This window comes from Andrographis paniculata, unplaced genomic scaffold (assembly GCF_009805555.1).
Source record: "Andrographis paniculata isolate CXL003 unplaced genomic scaffold, ASM980555v1 Contig32END, whole genome shotgun sequence".
Lineage (NCBI taxonomy): Eukaryota > Viridiplantae > Streptophyta > Magnoliopsida > Lamiales > Acanthaceae > Andrographis > Andrographis paniculata.
In genome coordinates, this window is record NW_026137565.1 from 7,788,942 (window position 1) to 7,806,589 (window position 17,648).

General features: G+C 38.1%; 4 protein-coding genes across 4 annotated transcripts; 3 read left to right on the forward strand and 1 right to left on the reverse strand.

The window, feature by feature from the left end:
• Positions 1-1,796: 1,796 nt before the first annotated feature.
• LOC127248155 (WD repeat-containing protein LWD1-like) lies at positions 1,797-4,568 on the reverse strand. Its single transcript, XM_051270387.1, has one exon. The coding sequence runs from the start codon at positions 4,411-4,413 to the stop codon at positions 3,367-3,369; it is 1,047 nt and encodes a 348-aa protein (XP_051126344.1). The 5' UTR covers positions 4,414-4,568; the 3' UTR covers positions 1,797-3,366.
• An 817-nt stretch (positions 4,569-5,385) lies between these two features.
• On the forward strand, positions 5,386-10,085 carry LOC127247801 (hydroxyproline O-galactosyltransferase GALT2). The gene is made up of 7 exons (XM_051269829.1): positions 5,386-6,854; positions 7,522-7,754; positions 8,012-8,302; positions 8,960-9,088; positions 9,196-9,369; positions 9,470-9,577; positions 9,673-10,085. The coding sequence occupies exons 1-7, from the start codon at positions 5,957-5,959 to the stop codon at positions 9,874-9,876; spliced, it is 2,037 nt and encodes a 678-aa protein (XP_051125786.1). The 5' UTR covers positions 5,386-5,956; the 3' UTR covers positions 9,877-10,085.
• Positions 10,086-11,408: 1,323 nt separating this feature from the next.
• Positions 11,409-14,586, forward strand: LOC127247516 (CSC1-like protein ERD4). The gene is made up of 5 exons (XM_051269375.1): positions 11,409-12,170; positions 12,250-12,398; positions 12,507-12,782; positions 12,877-13,721; positions 13,798-14,586. The coding sequence occupies exons 1-5, from the start codon at positions 11,900-11,902 to the stop codon at positions 14,429-14,431; spliced, it is 2,175 nt and encodes a 724-aa protein (XP_051125332.1). The 5' UTR covers positions 11,409-11,899; the 3' UTR covers positions 14,432-14,586.
• A 235-nt stretch (positions 14,587-14,821) lies between these two features.
• On the forward strand, positions 14,822-16,692 carry LOC127247517 (phospholipase A1-Igamma1, chloroplastic). Its single transcript, XM_051269376.1, has one exon. It carries the CDS (start codon positions 14,873-14,875, stop codon positions 16,388-16,390), a length of 1,518 nt encoding a protein of 505 aa, XP_051125333.1. The 5' UTR covers positions 14,822-14,872; the 3' UTR covers positions 16,391-16,692.
• The last annotated feature ends 956 nt before the right edge of the window (positions 16,693-17,648 follow it).

The following is a 17,648-nucleotide window of genomic DNA, read 5'->3' on the forward strand; positions in this document are numbered from 1 at the left end:
CAGTGTAACAGACACGATATATAAAACGGAAGTAGTACTACTATTACTGTTACTTACTATTCATTTCCTTGTATTTTTTTTGTTTGTCGTAAATATTGTATGATACTTTTAAAATAAATAAATATTACTCATTCCGTTTCAGACTGCGGTGTTCTTTTTACTATAAATACGATAATTTTTAAAAAATATAATTAGTAAATAATTAAAAATATATTAGTAAAAATAATTAGATTATAATAAAAATAAGTTTAAATTCAAATTAAAAAAATTAATTAGTTTAATTATAAAAAATTATAAATTACAAAATTTAAATAATATTAAAATGTATAATTTTTTTTAAAAAACAAATAACACATAATAAATAGGACATACAAAAATGAAAATATAGACACAGTAAATATAACTGATGAAGTATATTTTGTCATTATCATATAATTCAAAAAATATATATATATTTATTTTTATTTTATTATTAAATTTTAAAATTATTTTATTTAATATTATTATCTTTCAAATTCACATGTTTCGGAACAAATATTGCATTATGTTTGAGACCGAAGGAGAAGGAGTATTATACTAGCCTATAGCCTATAGGCATCAGCATCATCCATGTATATCTATATAAGATATTTATTTATATCATCATAGAATCATTGACTTTACTTAAAACTTTAATTAATTATATATTCTAGCCTGGGATAATACGAGCAAGCATTCAGTGTCGTCATTAATCTAATTCTCTAATCTTAATTAATGGTCGGTCCATGTCCATATATATATATATATCCTTACTTTCTGCGTGTGTGATATTTGAGTTGAGCAGACTTATTAGGGTTTGTTCAATCATGTGATGATCGGACGTCACGTGGGCCCTACCCCGGGGTAGTGGGGATGGCTGTTGAATGATTTGATTGGACATGCGGGTGGGGCCCATATTAGCCCCTGCCCATGCTAGTGCCCTGGTCTAGAAAGTCAGCAGGTACCTGAATATTTGCCACTTTTTGCTCCTCTGTCACACCCAACGCTTATTTTATTATTATTATTATTGAAATAAACAATCATTTTTTGTCATAATCCTTAATTATTTGGGTAATAATGACATGGTGTACTGTGGATAATGACACTACTAGCAGATATTTATTGATAAATTAAATTATAAACGTCGTAACTAAAGTATTTGTTAAGCTAAGGATGTGGGTTAATTAAGAGCAGTTAGCTTAGCAATGTCGGCATGTGATGCGAGTATTTATGCATTTATTGCAATATTTTATTTTATATTGTTTAGGAAATTTTTATTGTCAAGTGGAGTTCTGACAGAATGACTGACTGTTGCTTCTGGTCCGCTGGGGTTTAATAAGATTTTTGAAAATGACGCGACACCTTAAGTGAAAAAAATAATTAAATAATTAGTTGTTATCATGCATTTCTAGATTCGATTTTTCTACTAAATCTAAACATATATGTGTATTTATGTATGCATGTAGAACAATACAATGATTAGTGGAGGCCCAGGTAATGGTAATCATGTCCGTGTGGAGGGAGGAACGATAATCTTTGTGACAAATTAATTAAAGGAAATAACGATGATGATTAAGAATATAATGATGTTGATTAGCTATCATAATTAAGGGGTTTGACCTGATGTCGCAGGGATTATTATTAATAATATTTTTAATGACAATAAGAATAATGCACGAGTAATAGGATTTGAGGAAACAAGAAAACAGTTTATTTGGTTGGTGCTTTGGTCGAGGATAGATGTCTTAGGAGACGAAACAGGATAAGTGCTTAGAGATATAAAGATGAACAAATTGTTCTAATTGTGCTCTTCTAATTCCGACCTTCCTAATCATTTTCTCTATTATTACATCTCCAACAAACAAGGAATCAAATTGGCCCTTTCCATGACATCTTTTCTTTTTGCATAATCAAGGGACCAACTCATGAATCAAATAACCCATCAAAAGTTCAATTTCAACACAGATAGTTCAAGTAAGGCAGTGTTAGTTTCAACTGTGTAAAGCTTCTGAGTTGTGCATTAACCAGCATATGATCAAGATTGAACAAGAAATTGGAGGGGATAGCAGGAAACCAATATACATATATACAATATATATTATTGATAATAATAAGTATGAAAAGAATTTTGGGTACATAGAAAACAGGGCTAAAAAATTAATGATGGGGGAGAATTATTGAGGTGAAAAGTAGGGAAATGCAGACACATGATGGGGACTGGGGACCATATACCAAAAACATATAATGTGATGCATATGGTGGGCCTCATTATTAAACCTTTATATCTAATTTACTACACAATGCTCTTTGATTGTTTTATTGCCTTTTTTCTTTTAAATAAATAAAATACTATAAAATGTGGGAATAATGCTATAATATCAATTAGGGATGGATGGATAGGCATGTAAGAAAATAACTTGTGAAGCACTTTCAAGATTGCAAAGGCATCCCATAGATATTGTAGGCCAGGGGGGAGGAGCTAGCTGTCCATAAGTTAATATAGTTCATGGGTTGGATTTGGGTTAGGTAAAGTGTCCTAACCTAATGTACAAGATGAGGCCCCATCTTCTCAGGATCAGGATCCTAATAATTAAGGCTATATGTGTATCGAAGGGTCTTTAATGTATTAAGTTCGATTTATCTATTTATTTCTAAACAAACTACATACTTTAGATATGACTTGTTCAAAGAAAATATTCTTCTACTATTTCACAGGAGCCTGTCTGCCTGATATAATAACATTCTTATTTTACAGAGACACGAATGGAGTTTGACTTCAAAAAGGCCCATATCACAGTAAAGCATTATCTAGGTTCGAAATACTTGGCCCAACTGAGGGTATGTCTGAAACCAAAAAGACCCCATCTACACCACATTTGCAAGTCAGCTCGTGGTGTTTATAGATGGCCCTTTTCTTGATTAATAGTCTAAACCAAAACAAGCCCAGAAACGAATAAGATCATTTTGTAAAGTGAAATCAATAGACCCTCGAGGGAATATTAATTACAGTTTCCTATGCCAAGAACTTCTCAATGTTTCAAGTATTCAATCGGGCTGGCTGATTTATAACAAACTTGTGCAGAAAAACATAGGGCATATATTCGTAAGGGTTGTTCTTTATTTCTCTAAAGATAACGATAAAAAAAGTATCCAGCAAAACCCACCAGGGAATTAATTATTAACTAGCATTTCGAAAAGAGAAATAACAGATTCAAGCAGTTTCAGAGAACATAGATAAAAACTAACCTGGAAGTGAAGACTTCACATATGTATATGTATATGTATATCCAATCCAACCTTGTTCGCCTGCAATGGAATGGTCTAGAAGATGTCGAACTCACATCTCTTTCATACCCTCAGAAGCTGCAGCTTATTGGCAAAAGCAATTGCAATCCAGTCAGGCTGTGAAGACGTCCACAGCATCTGTTCAATCTCGGCCTCAGCAGAGTATTCCAGAATCGGATCCAAACAGCCCTCAATCTGCTGCTCCGTCGTCGAAAGGCTCCAAATCAAAGCTCGAGAGTCATCTCCAGCCGTGCAAATGTGATAATACTTATGAGGAGCCCAGGCAATGGCGTTAACACTCCCCTGATGCCGCTGCAATTCCACCGCTGGCATTGAAGTAAAGCGTAGGTCCAGCACAATCACTTTGCTGCTATCCATTACGGAAGCAGCAAGGAATCGTTGATCCTGCTTGTTCCAGCTAACCCTAGCTAACGACGTCCCCGGCTCCGAACTCTCGTACATAATCGACGAATGATCCTTATTTCGAAGATCGAAAATCCTAACCGAACCATCCGCGGAGACCGATGAGAAAACTGAATCCGAGCCCCAAGCAATGTCATACACCTCCTTTTCGTGCGCAATCAGCTGCGTCTCGACCACCTCTTTCTCGATATCCCAAATCGTACAAGTCGTGTCGATGCTACACGTTCCAATCCTCCTCGGCTCCGATTCGTTCCAGTCAAAGGACGTCAACGGCCCCGAATACACACTGTTCACATTCAACAAGCTCCTGAGCTCTACGCTGCACCCGCCGTCCGAATCAGATATTTCCCAGAGGCGTAGAAAGTCGGAGGACGAGGCGAGTAAGTCTGGGCGCTGGCATTCCTTATCCGGTACGAATTGGAGTTTAGTGGGCGGGTGCGGGTGATCGAATGACAAGGCGGCGTCGGAGCGGATCTGTCCGGGAGGATAATCGAACTGAACGATTTCGACGTGGTTGGATGGCTCTTCGAGGAAGCTTCCGATGGCGAGTCGGTACTTTCTGTCCTTGCGCACACTCCATCCCACAGCGTAGATGTCCCATGCCGCTTCGTAGGTGATGATCTCCGAGAGTTCCTGCGGCTTGTCAGAGCCGTCCTGGTCACTGCTCGAACCGATTTTCCCTTCCATTTTGCGCTCCTCTGGCTACACTGGGAAATTCCAGAACAACGAAGAACACGATCGGAACTTGTTAGTTGTACCGCAGCGTACAACTCAACGGACTGGAAAATTCTACAGGTAACTGTGCGAAGAAATGTTGGTGTTAAAAGTCAAATCCATATATAATTTCATTTCATCCCGTCAAATTTATTAGAGACTTTCGTTATGTAGTCTCTATTGAATAGTTTTCTAATCACGTGACAAGAAAATTCCAAAATAAATAAACTAGTAGTTTATTATATAAATATGCTGAAAATCAAATAAATTTGTGCATCTTACTGATGAAAATAGATTATATAATTGAAGTTTTATTTTATTCTATTTATTTTAAATAATAAGTTTATAAAAAATAATACGCATTTATATCAATCATATAATAACATTTTTAAAACAATATAAAATTAATAAACAATAACTCAACTTTTCTCATTTCCTATAATAGTTAGTGGACGTGGATTGAAAAGGGGAATTTAACTAAATGGAGCCATACCCCAAAGTTGCATCATCAAATCATTTCATTATATTTAAACGACCACTTGATAGACCACGTTAAATATTAAATAAATAAATAAAATCTATATATGTGTATTCATATATATATCTCAATCGAAGCACTTTCCGGTCGTGTTATTCCAAATTACATTGATTGGCTGTCGCGGATATTTTTATTTAATTCTTTATTCAATCATATAAAATAAAAAATAAAAATTACAATTCTTATTATATTTCCACACACATATATATATATATATTATAGGCGACAGTATAGTTTGAATAAAAAACATTTGATACCATTAGAATATAAAAAGGACATTCGACAAATGTAACTTATTCGATGATATTGCGATGGCAATAAATAAATAAATAAATATTTGTATATTATTGCCGGGCATATTTCTAAATCCGTGAATAAAATAATGGGGCGTGAATCCGTAATCTGTATTATTAGAAAAAGCCAATCAAAGTATTAACTTCGATAGTCCCTCCAAATTGCCCACAGAGTGGCTGTCAAGCCAACCCAAGAAAAAGTAGTGTAAAAGTGGGATATGTTTTAGGCCTTTCCAGATCAAGCGCAGCATCGAATCGATCTATTGGAGCCTTTGGTATTTTCGCGTATCTTTTTTTCATGCTGGATTTGGGGATCGATACGTTTAATTTGGGTCTGGGTGGCGAAAGAGTGGCGATTGTTGCGTATCTGCGTAAAATGGTGTTGGAAGTGGGTGAATAGCGGGAGGAAGGCCTGGAGGATACATCTGATTCTAGGTGGAGTTTTGTGCATCTGGTTTTATAGCGCATGATACTCGCTTGCGGATACTCTAAGTCCCGGGGGTCTGTGCAGGCGTGGTTGTGTTGTTCTTGCCGGAGTTGAATTGATTTGTGGTATATGGTTTTAAATTGGATTTTGTGAATGCGTGCATTCGGTAGTCGAACGGTTATTGTGCTTGAGAGGCATGGGTTGGAGTGAGATTTGGGTTTTCTTGAGGAGTTTTCGTTGTTTGTTGCGTTTGTAGGGATGAAGAGGTTGAAAGGTGAGTCTCCAAGTGTGAGGAGGTTCAGATTGTCATACATTTTATTCGGTGCAGGTGTTCTATATTTGATTCTTATTTTCGTCAAGTTCCCTGAATTCTTGGAGAGTGCAGCAGTTTTAAATGGCGATGATACAAGTGGTGGTTTTGAAGGATTCTCATTTGGGAATGATGATGCCAGCGAGACAACTAAATCATTTGTTGCTTCTGATGGCTTTCAGAGGATATTGCAAGATAATGAAAATCAAGATGCCCCTGTAAAGCCCGAACAAGAGGCTACAAAAGAGGGTAGAAGTGGCTATTTTCCGAATAGGTCCCCGCAGCAACAATATGGTCGAATAACTGCTGAAGTTTTGAGACGAATAAATAGGACTAAAAACTTGACTGTTCTGGAAAGAATGGTGGATGAAGCTTGGTCTCTAGGGTTGAAAGCTTGGGAAGAAATAGATAAATTTGATGAAAAAGATATTGACATGAGCACTATACTAGAGGGAAAGCCAGAATCTTGTTCATCATGGGTTTCAATGAGTGGAGAAGAGTTAATTAAGAGCAATAATATTATCTTTCTTCCATGCGGTCTTGCGGCTGGTTCTTCCATCACAGTGGTTGGGACTCCACGACATGCACACCATGAATATGTCCCACAATTGGCTAAATTGAAACATGGTAATGGACTAGTTTTGGTGTCACAGTTTATGGTTGAGCTGCAAGGATTGAAGGCTGTCCATGGAGAGGATCCGCCAAAGATTTTCCATTTGAACCCTCGCTTAAGAGGTGACTGGAGTCATCAGCAAGTTATCGAACATAATACATGTTACCGAATGCAATGGGGAAAAGCCCAAAGGTGTGATGGTTTTCCTTCCAAAAGCGATGAAGATATGCTGGGTAATGACCCATCAATATTGTTTCTTCATTTCAAATTTGTTAGTGTTTGAGTTTATTATTCTCAATAACAAAATGTATAGCATTATTCCAGCATGATACCAGTGATATGAGAGCATGAACAGACTAATGCATGCTTGCTAACCTAGAGTTTTAGGAATTAAATGGTGTTTTAAAATTTGATTGATCCAAGTGATATGAATGCAATACGTTATCCGTAGTGATGTATTAGGTTAAGGCAATTATTTCTAAACATGTTTGTAAGACCTGAAGGTTATTTATGATGTCTGATAAATATCTGGTGCTCTGTGTTTGTGCTTTTTGGACTTGATTTCATCTGCAATATGGATTTGCTTTCATCTTTCAGATATAACCTCAATCGCTTAAATGATTTTGATTTGTTTAAATTATTGATGTGATCAAGAGATGGACATCAAGTTGGCTTTGAATTTTCTTCATCTGATTGATTGATATATTTTTATTTTTTAAGTTCCCAGGTCTTGTTCCAGTTTTGCCTTTCATACATATGAACTTGCCTTAAATAATGTAATCATACTTTTCCCTATTAATGGTTGGATGCTCTGTATTGCCTTATTTACGTTTATTCACTGAACTTATTCATGTTGCCATCATATTGACCTCTTGACATGTATGTAATGTGTCCTTGCAGTTGATGGGTACTTGCGGTGTGAAAAATGGATGCGTAATGATGTAATAGATGCTAAGGAGTCCAAGATATTTTCATGGTTTGAGCGATTCATAGGACGTGCGAAAAAACCAGAAATAACTTGGCCATTCCCATTTCAAGAAGGCCGAATGTTTGTTCTGACTATACGTGCTGGAGTTGATGGATTTCATGTGATTGTTGGGGGTCACCATGTGACATCATTTCCATACCGAATGGTTAGTTGCACTCTGTTATTAACCAATCCCATCAAGCAGTGGTTTGTTTAGTACCGATATCAGTTTCTAACACTGGCATTTATTTATGCAATGACATGTGAAAGCTATGATAGGAAGGTGTTGAATGACCATTTCAGTTTTTGGTGCCGGAGATTGTTTAAAATAATTTGTTAGCTAAACTCTTCTAGACTACTTATCCAATGATGTTCAAATCTCTCACACTATAAGTCCCTGATATGTTATTTTTGAGTATACAGGGTTTTACACTGGAAGATGCAACAGGGTTGACCATAAAAGGTGATGTGCATGTTCATTCAATATATGCTACATCTCTGCCTATCTCTCACCCCAGTTTCTCACCCCAAAGAGTCTTAGATTTCTCTGAGAGGTGGAAATCTCGGCCTTTACCCCCGGGTCCAATTCAACTCTTTATGGGGGTTCTCTCAGCCACCAATCACTTTGCAGAGCGTATGGCTGTTAGAAAGACATGGATGCAATCCTCTTCAATCAAGGCATCAAAAGTAGCAGTTCGATTCTTTGTTGCACTGGTATACCTGCTTTCTCTTTCTATCATGTCATACTTTCTGAGTAGTTATACAGTCTACTGGTATATGGAAAACATAACTCTGTAAGTAGTAAGAATTAAAATGTTAGCTTGGTAATACCTAGTGTATGGAAACAGTTAGTACTGTTTCTCCTATGCAATAGCAAACTAAACTTCAGTAGATTCAGCAGGTCCTTGATCAACCTCAATATCTATGCCTGATCTATGATCAGCTTGCAGTCATCATCATCATATGCTTGTATTCTTCATGCCATTTAGATCGAGTCATTTCATGTGTCGATTTATCTGCTATCATTTCACCTATCTGTGGTTCCTGTGCCAATTTGTGATTTTATGCTGATGTAAAACCTGAGGAAGTGAGGATCCTATTCTGCTACTTAAATATAGCAGAGTGGTAACAGTCTTTCTTGAGAGTTGACTCAAGCTGAAGGGGGCTATGATGTGTGGATAATAGAAGCTGGCTTAAATTATTCTGATTTGTTTATTTACAATCCCATTTTCTGATTGTAGTTTGGATTACACAAGATATATTTTGATAGATAAAATGTATTTCCTTCAGTATTAGATATGTATAATTTATTTATGACTATTCAATGGGTAATTAGTAGCTGGAATTTAACTGATCTCAGATATATTGTAGAATCAAAGGAATGAGGTGAATGCAATTTTGAAGAAGGAAGCTGCCTACTTCGGTGATATAGAGATATTGCCATTTATGGATCGTTATGAGCTTGTAGTTCTTAAAACTGTGGCCATTTGTCAGTATGGGGTATGTTAACCTTCCCGCTCTTACTAATGCTCCTTGTATTCTCTCAACATGGTTTTGATATAGTTTGTAGGAAAATTTTATAGTGATGAATTTTATGTTCACTGCAGGTTGAAAAAGCAATGGCAGCCTACATTATGAAATGTGATGATGATACTTTTATTAGGGTCGGCACAATTTTAAAAGACATTGATGGCGTGCCTCCTGGAAGGTCCTTGTATTTGGGGAATCTAAACCTCTTGCACAGGCCTCTTAGGAATGGTAAATGGGCAGTCTCATATGAGGTACATAAATTCCCCGTGTAACTTTGAGCGCAGTTTCTGCCACTATCCAAGTTTGCCACTCTATACAAACATGTTACTTGGATGGTTATCTTGTGTGCAGGAGTGGCCGGAAGAAATTTATCCCCCGTATGCCAATGGGCCTGGATATGTAATATCAAGTGACATTGCCCGCTACGTTGTCTCTCAACATGCAAACCATAGTCTACGGGTTTGTGAAATCTGCTGTGTTTTTATATGTTCTTCTAAGCAGTACATTTTTCAAATTAAGAAGCATACCACTTGTATGTATCCCCAAATTCGCAGCTGTTCAAAATGGAAGATGTGAGCATGGGAATGTGGGTTCAACAGTTCAACAGCACCAAACATGTCCTATATTTGCACAAGTGGAAATACTGCCAATACGGATGCATGGAAGACTACCACACCGCGCACTACCAATCTCCAAGACAGATGATATGCTTGTGGGATAATTTGCAGAAGGGCAAGGCTCATTGCTGTAATTTTTGAGGCGAGACATGACATTGCAGCCTGGCTATTAGCGACGTACTTTGTCCATTCCTCCTATAGCTGCAACCAAGCAATCCCAAGACACAAATTTTTGATGAGGTATCTCTATCTCATTCTATTATGTTCTATCAATGCCTTTCCAACAACAATGATGTCCTTCCTTGTAGTCTGTATAGGACTGTTGCGATGATGTAGCCATTCTTGGGGTACGGTTGTAGGAAAAACAGAACAGAACAGAACCCCTCTTTCTGGGATTTGATCCTAAATCTAGATGTTTTACATCAGATTTTTTCCACTTTAAAAGTTACATTCTTGAAGCTGCAATGTGTGAACTGGAATCCACTGTTGTTCACTACTCAATTCTATTCGTGTTTACATAATACTCTAGTTGGCACAAGGGAAATAACGGGATTGTTTGGATCTGTTTTAGAAGTATTTGGGAGTTTTGAGCTCATTTGAAAATATTTAGAAGTAGGGTTAGGAAGTGAGATTTTGAATGGGGGATAGGAGTGTGTTTGGTGGTAGGTTTGAAGTTGAGAATAATAAGAATGTGAATTGTAATGGGTGTTATGTGAAAGTACGGTTAATCAACACTATATTATTAGTCTTAATAAACACATAGAAATATATATATATATATATATATTTTAACTAACACAATACATGCTATTTTAGTTGAAAGTATGTATTGCTATTATACTCAATATTAAGTTGATGCAACTGAATTATTTATGTAGGTCCCAAATTTGTATAAACTCAGACAGCCCCGTCGAGGGGACCAGCAATTTGGGCCACCTACTTGATATTGGACTCACAAGCCCACTTGTGAACATCAACCAAAAACAAGAAACAGACCCAATTCAATTTATTTATGTAAAATACGAACAAAGTGTTAGAATATAAGTAATCTACTGAATCTGAATGTGAACCTTGAATGGCGATGGAATGATGTGTATCGACTCTCCGTTGTTATTTCTTTATCCATCAATCGATAATCCACTATTATATTCTCATCTCATGATTCTGCAATTATGCATACTTTGTTCTAATATTCCATTTCTTCTTTAAACACGTCACAGTTAACGAGTACACGTGACAGCGTAATGTGGAAGGATGGATAGTCATAGTCTGACAGACTGACCACATGATTGGATTTCTGGGACCTACAGATTTAATTATGGCCAACTACATATTAAATTATCATTAAGATCTACAGTCTATAGTTTATTCTCCTGTCGGTAAATCGTCCACGTCACCCTCTCGTTCATTATCATAATCAATCTTATTTTGTTTGATTCATGATATCTTAAATCCACATTTTCTCAACGGAAACGGGTAGAGCCTCCTGTATTAAACCTGCTATTATTTTGTGTGTGGGGGGATATACGTGGCTTCTTGTGGGACAGCCACGTAGCACCAATCAAGAAAGTTACCCACTTTACTCTCTATTTAATGCTAAAGTAGAGTAAAGTAAAGTAGATGCAGTTGCCTAGCAGCTGTAGCACCAATGGTGACTCCTAATTTCTTTCTTTCTTTCTTTTAGCAAGACCTTGTGTCGACATATTATTTCCTATCACCATCTTCATCTTCGTGTTCCAAGAACGTGATGGAATCAAGAAGTCTCCACACAACTGTGAGAATTCAGCTCCAACCAGACAGACACGTAGCAGTAGCAGTAGCAGTAGCAGCATTAAATCAATTCATGGTTGAAATTATTAAGCCCCACAGTGGTTGGATTCATCCCACGCACACAAATACCTCTTTATCTCTCTCTCGGTCTTCTTTCCCCCTAAACTTTGTCTCTAATGTTGTGGCCTCTTCAATCTTCATTACAAACGGCTCCAAACCTAAACAAGAAACGAAAAGTCAAAATACACACACTCGTTTCACATGCCTTCTTTCTTTAAAACTCACAACAATCACACTCACTCCCTCCCTCCATTAATGCCCATTCTCACTCAGAACACAAATATTAAGCACTGGTAGATAATCCAAAACAGAACCAGAAGAAGAAGAAGAAGTAATGGATTTTAGTTCATTTCTCACGTCTCTAGCGACGTCGTTTTTGATATTCGTTGTGCTCATGTTTCTCTTCACCTGGCTCTCCCGGAAACCCGGCAACCACGTCATCTACTACCCGAATCGGATCCTCCGAGGACTCGACCCGTATGAGGGTATGCGGGCCACCCGCAACCCCCTCGCCTGGATCCGGGAAGCCCTAGCTTCCACCGAGGCCGACGTTGTCAGAACTTCCGGCGTCGACACCGCCGTCTACTTTGTCTTCCTCAATACTGGTACGTCCGATTCTCTGCATCTCTCTCTCTCTTATTGTACTTCATGTAATGAAGTTTCAGCTGTGTCTTCTTCTTACAGTGTTGGGGATTTTCGTTCTGTCTGGCCTTCTCCTTCTGCCGGTACTACTTCCGGTGTCTTCCACTGCTCGATTCCGCATAGATTACGACGAGAGCACCAGTCAAGGAACCTTTAACAACCTCGACAAATTATCCATGGCGCACATTCAAGTTAGTTACCCAGATGCTCTGCACTTCTTCCGTCACTAAACTTTATTACACAACCGAACGATTTCTCATCAATTTACTGTTCTGTTCGATTCCCCTTTGTTAGAACAGCCTAAGAGCCGTCGATTGTGGGCATTCGTAGCAGCAACCTATTTGGTTTCTGCAATCACATACTCCCTGCTATGGAAGGCATACAAACATGTCTCCAATCTAAGGGCTGCTGCACTCATGTCACCCGACGCAAAACCCGACCAATTCGCCCTCCTCGTCCGCGACATTCCTCCTGTCCAAAAAGGACAAACTAGAAAACAACAGGTCGATTCCTATTTCAGAACAATCTATCCAGACACCTTCTACAGATCCATGGTGGTCACTACGAACAACAAGGTCCTCCTTTACATAATTACTATTCATATAGACAGACATCATTTCCCACTGAACGTAATAGTTCCTTTTGCTAAATCATTTCTTAGTTCAACAGGTCGATAAGATTTACCAAGAGCTGGATGGATACAAGAAGAAGCTAGAACGTGCAGAAGTGATATACTCCGAATCCAAAACGACGGCAAAGCCGGAAGGATCAAGGCCAACTACTAAAACAGGATTCCTCAGCCTGATTGGTAAGAATGTCGATGCAATAGATTACTATGATGCTAAGATAAAGAAGTTGATCCCGAAGCTCGAATCCGAGCAAAAGGCCACTCTAAAAGACCGGCAGCGATCCGCTGCCATCATCTTCTTCAACAACAGGGTAACTGCAGCTGCAGCCTCGCAGAGTCTGCACGATACAATGGTCGATAATTGGACAGCAATGGATGCTCCTCAGGCCCGGGATTTGATATGGTCGAATCTTCCTAAGAATTTCTACGAAAGGCTGATCCGGCAGTACATCATATATTTTATTGTGCTCTTGACCATATTCTTTTACATGGTGCCAATTGGCTTCATCTCTGCACTGACCACGCTCGATAACTTGAAGAAGCTTCTCCCGTTCTTGAAACCGGTAGTCGAACAACCTCTAATCAAGACGGTGCTGGAGGCGTATTTACCGCAGATTGCGCTTATTGTGTTCTTGGCTCTGTTGCCGAGTTTTCTATTGTTCTTGTCGAAGGCTGAGGGCATTCCTACTCGGAGCCATGCAGAGAGGGCTGCGGCTGGAAAGTACTTCTATTTTTCGGTCTTGAACGTTTTTATCGGGGTCACGTTAGGTTCGACACTTTTTGATACGTTTAAGGAGATTGAAGAGCACCCAAAATCGATAATCACTATACTTGGAAATAGCCTTCCCGGGAGCGCTACGTTCTTCTTGACTTTTGTGGCTTTGAAGTAAGAAATTGTATTGCGTTTTTCGCCTTGACAATGCCATTGAATGCAATACGTTGTTGATTTTGGTGTTTTTCAGGTTCTTTGTTGGGTACGGGCTCGAGCTATCGCGACTAGTTACTTTAGTGTTGTTTCATTTGAAGAAGAAGTATCTCTGTAAGACGGAGGCCGAAGTGAAAGAAGCGTGGGCACCAGAGGATCTCGGGTACTCGACTAGAATCCCGAATGATATGCTGGTCGTTACGATTGTTCTTTGCTATTCGGTGATAGCACCGGTGATTATTCCGTTTGGTGTGGTCTACTTCGGATTGGGATGGGTTCTTCTTCGTAATCAGGTCCTGAAAGTTTATGTTCCTTCTTACGAGTGCTACGGGAGAATGTGGCCGCACATCTTTATCCGGATCATGGCTTCGTTGATCCTCTATCAGATCACGATGCTCGGATACTTTATAACGAAGGAATTCATCTACACTCCGATCCTGATCCCGCTCCCTGTGATGTCGTTCATCTACATGTATGTTTGTAAGAAGAAATTCTACCGGTTCTTCACGTGCACGGCGCTTGAGGTCGCTGCGCACGAGGTGAGCGCAGCTCCGAACATGGAGGCCGTGTTCCGGTCGTTCGTTCCGCCGTGCCTCAGCACGGAGAAACCCGATGGCCATCAATTTGAGGATGCTTTCTCTCTTATTTCTGCAAATGGTTCAGTTGCTTGATGTTGATGCCTTCCTCTAATCCATCTTCTTCCATAGCCCTTTTGGTCTCGTCGTAGGTTATTATCTTGTTATGTACTACAATGTATATTATGTGTTATGTTTATGCTTCCTGTTGGGTCTAAGAATTGACATGCAATCAAATTTATTTAAAGCAATTTGTGTGTGTGACTGGTTAGATTAAAGTAACCTCAAGTGAGTCGGGACTTGTTTACCATATGTGGTTTGACTTTGTTGCATAACTTTCCTAGCGTGTGGAAATATGTCGTGTGGAGATACATTATATTATTTGTAGTCAAATGTAGTATTCTTTACCAAATCAAACTAGAGAAAAACACAGACAACGTACCGCGTGAGCACTGGTCAAATAAGTTTATCTAACATTCGATATATGTATATAAAAGGACTGTTGTGCTCACATTTCAGACACCAGAAATTCTGACAATGGCAACCACAAGCCCAATCCATCTCCAGCTCAATCTCACCACAGCTCGAGCCAGACACCGTCAGCCGGGGAGCGGCGTCGGAGCTTTCCGGAAAGATGTGGCAATCGCACCCTATAACAAGGCAATCAAAATCGCAGAATCCTTATCGAACATGCTCAATCTTCACATTGAAACTGCGATGCAGAGGAATCTAGCACGTTCCGAGATGAATGTTTCGAGCATTGAGGGGAAGAACAATACTCCGTCAATGTCTCCCAAGGAAGACGTCTCCGGCGAGTGGCGGGAGTTCCATGGCTGCCGGGATTGGCATGGCCTCCTTGATCCTCTGCACCCCTGCCTGCGCAGGGAGATTGTTAAATATGGCGAGTTCGCACAGGCGACGTATGATGCATTTGATTTCGATTCATTCTCCGAATACTGCGGCAGCTGCAGATTCAATCGGAGTAAGCTTTTCCAGAAATTAGAGCTCAACCACAGCGGTTACAATGTCACGAAATATGTGTACGCAATGTCGCATATTGATCTGCCTCAGTGGCTGGAGAAATCGAGATTCGTAGATACCTGGAGTAAGGACTCTAATTGGATGGGGTTTGTAGCAGTGAGCGACGATCGGGAATCGCGGAGGATCGGACGGCGGGACATTGTCGTGGCATGGCGGGGCACGGTGGCGCCGTCGGAGTGGTATGACAATATGCAGCGGAAATTGGAGCCGATTGGGGAAGGAGAGTCCAAAGTCGAACATGGATTCCTCAGCCTCTACGCTTCAAAGAATGGTACCACGAGGTACAACAAATCAAGCGCATCGGAGCAAGTGATGAGAGAAATTAAGCGATTAATCGATTACTACCATGGAATAGGCGAAGAGGTCAGCCTCACCATCACCGGTCACAGCCTCGGCGGCGCGTTGGCGCTATTGAATGCCTACGAAGCCGCGAGGAACTTCCCCGAACTTCCGATCAGCGTCATCTCCTTCGCAGCTCCGCGCGTGGGGAACATCGCCTTCCGCGACGAGCTCTACCAATTGGGGGTAAAAACCCTAAGAATCACAATCAAGCAGGATATTGTGCCACGAATGCCCGGAATTGTTCTCAACGAGAGCCTGCAGAGATTCGACGACATCACGGGGCCATTGGAGTGGATTTACACTCACGTCGGAGTTGAATTGAAGCTCGACGTCAGCTCATCGCCGTATCTGAAGAAAGGATTAAATCTGGTAGGATTTCACATGCTCGAAACGTACCTCCACCTGGTCGACGGATTCCACAGCAGCGATTCTGGATTCCGGACGGATGCTCGGAGGGACGTAGCGCTGGTGAACAAGGCTTGTGATATGCTCGTGGATGAACTGAGAATCCCTCACAGTTGGTACCAAATGGCGAATAAAGGACTGGAAAGGAACCGCCATGGAAGGTGGGTAAAGCCGACGAGGGATCCCGAGGACATACCTTCGGCGGCGGTGGAATCGCCGATCGAAGGGGAGGAGTGTTACGTGTTCGATTCTTTATTTGAAAATTGAATGATTAATACCCCTCCGGGTTTTTTTATTATTTTTTATTTTTTATTTTTTATTTTTTATTTTTTATTTTATGTAGAATAATTTAGAAATTAAGATATGTGATGAAAATATATATATATTTTATTTTATTTATTTGAAAGATGTGAAGGATAAAATGTGGAGTAGAGATTAAGGAGCGTATTTGGCAATTAGTTGATAGATGTTAAGCTGCTAGCTGATTCAATTAACTATTTGTATTAAAATATTTGGTAAAATAATTGTTTGATATTAGCTGATTATACGTAAAATGACAATTGAGGATATATCTATTTTATTTTTGTTTCTAATATATTCAATTATGTTCTTTTGAGTTTAGAATGTTTAAATTTTTTTTATTAGTTATTAAAAATTGTAAAAGTGCTATAAAAGTATTTATTTTTATTACAGTTAGATTTAAAAATAATATATTTTTTATTAAAATATATAAATAGTTTTTTCTATTGTAAAATATAAAATAATAAATTTTTCATGTATATATTTATTACGTCAGCTATCGATTAGTTCATTATATTTATAATTTTCAATAATTTTTTTTAATTTATATAATATAATTTTAATATAAAATAAATTATTAATATTTATATTTTCTATTTTATATTGATTTTAATAAATTTATATATTTTACCATTAAAATAATTTTTATAAAAATTAATTATTTTAAATTTATAAAAGTAAAATTATATTATAATAAAATATTCTAATATAATTAATAAATAATCAAAATATATTTATTTGTGTAAAATATATAATAAATTTTTAAGGGCATATAAGGAATAACTTTTTTTAAAAAAATACTGGTTAAGTTAGCTTTCCGGAAATTAGCTTTTTGGGTTCAAAAAGCTAATTTACCAAACATTTAAATTAGTTTTTTAACTGGTCAAACAGATAAAAACTCTTTACCAAACACCCTAAGTATAATTAATTATTTTTTATTTTGAAAATATTGAAAAGTATTTGATATATATCAAAAATAAAATGTTGTATGATGTTTGAGACGGAGGGATTACAAAATAAATAAATAGCAATATATAATATTATCAAAATGCTAAGTTTAGGTTTAACCCAATATGTAAAGGCCCAACTCATGTGGACTCCAAATAAATTTCAATTAAAATATATTTGTCTTTTTTGTTTTAATATTTTAAAAAGAAAACTAAAGTTATTGAATTTGCTATTTTTCAGAGAAAATAAAATAGTGGAAAATAAAAAATTTAAGGAA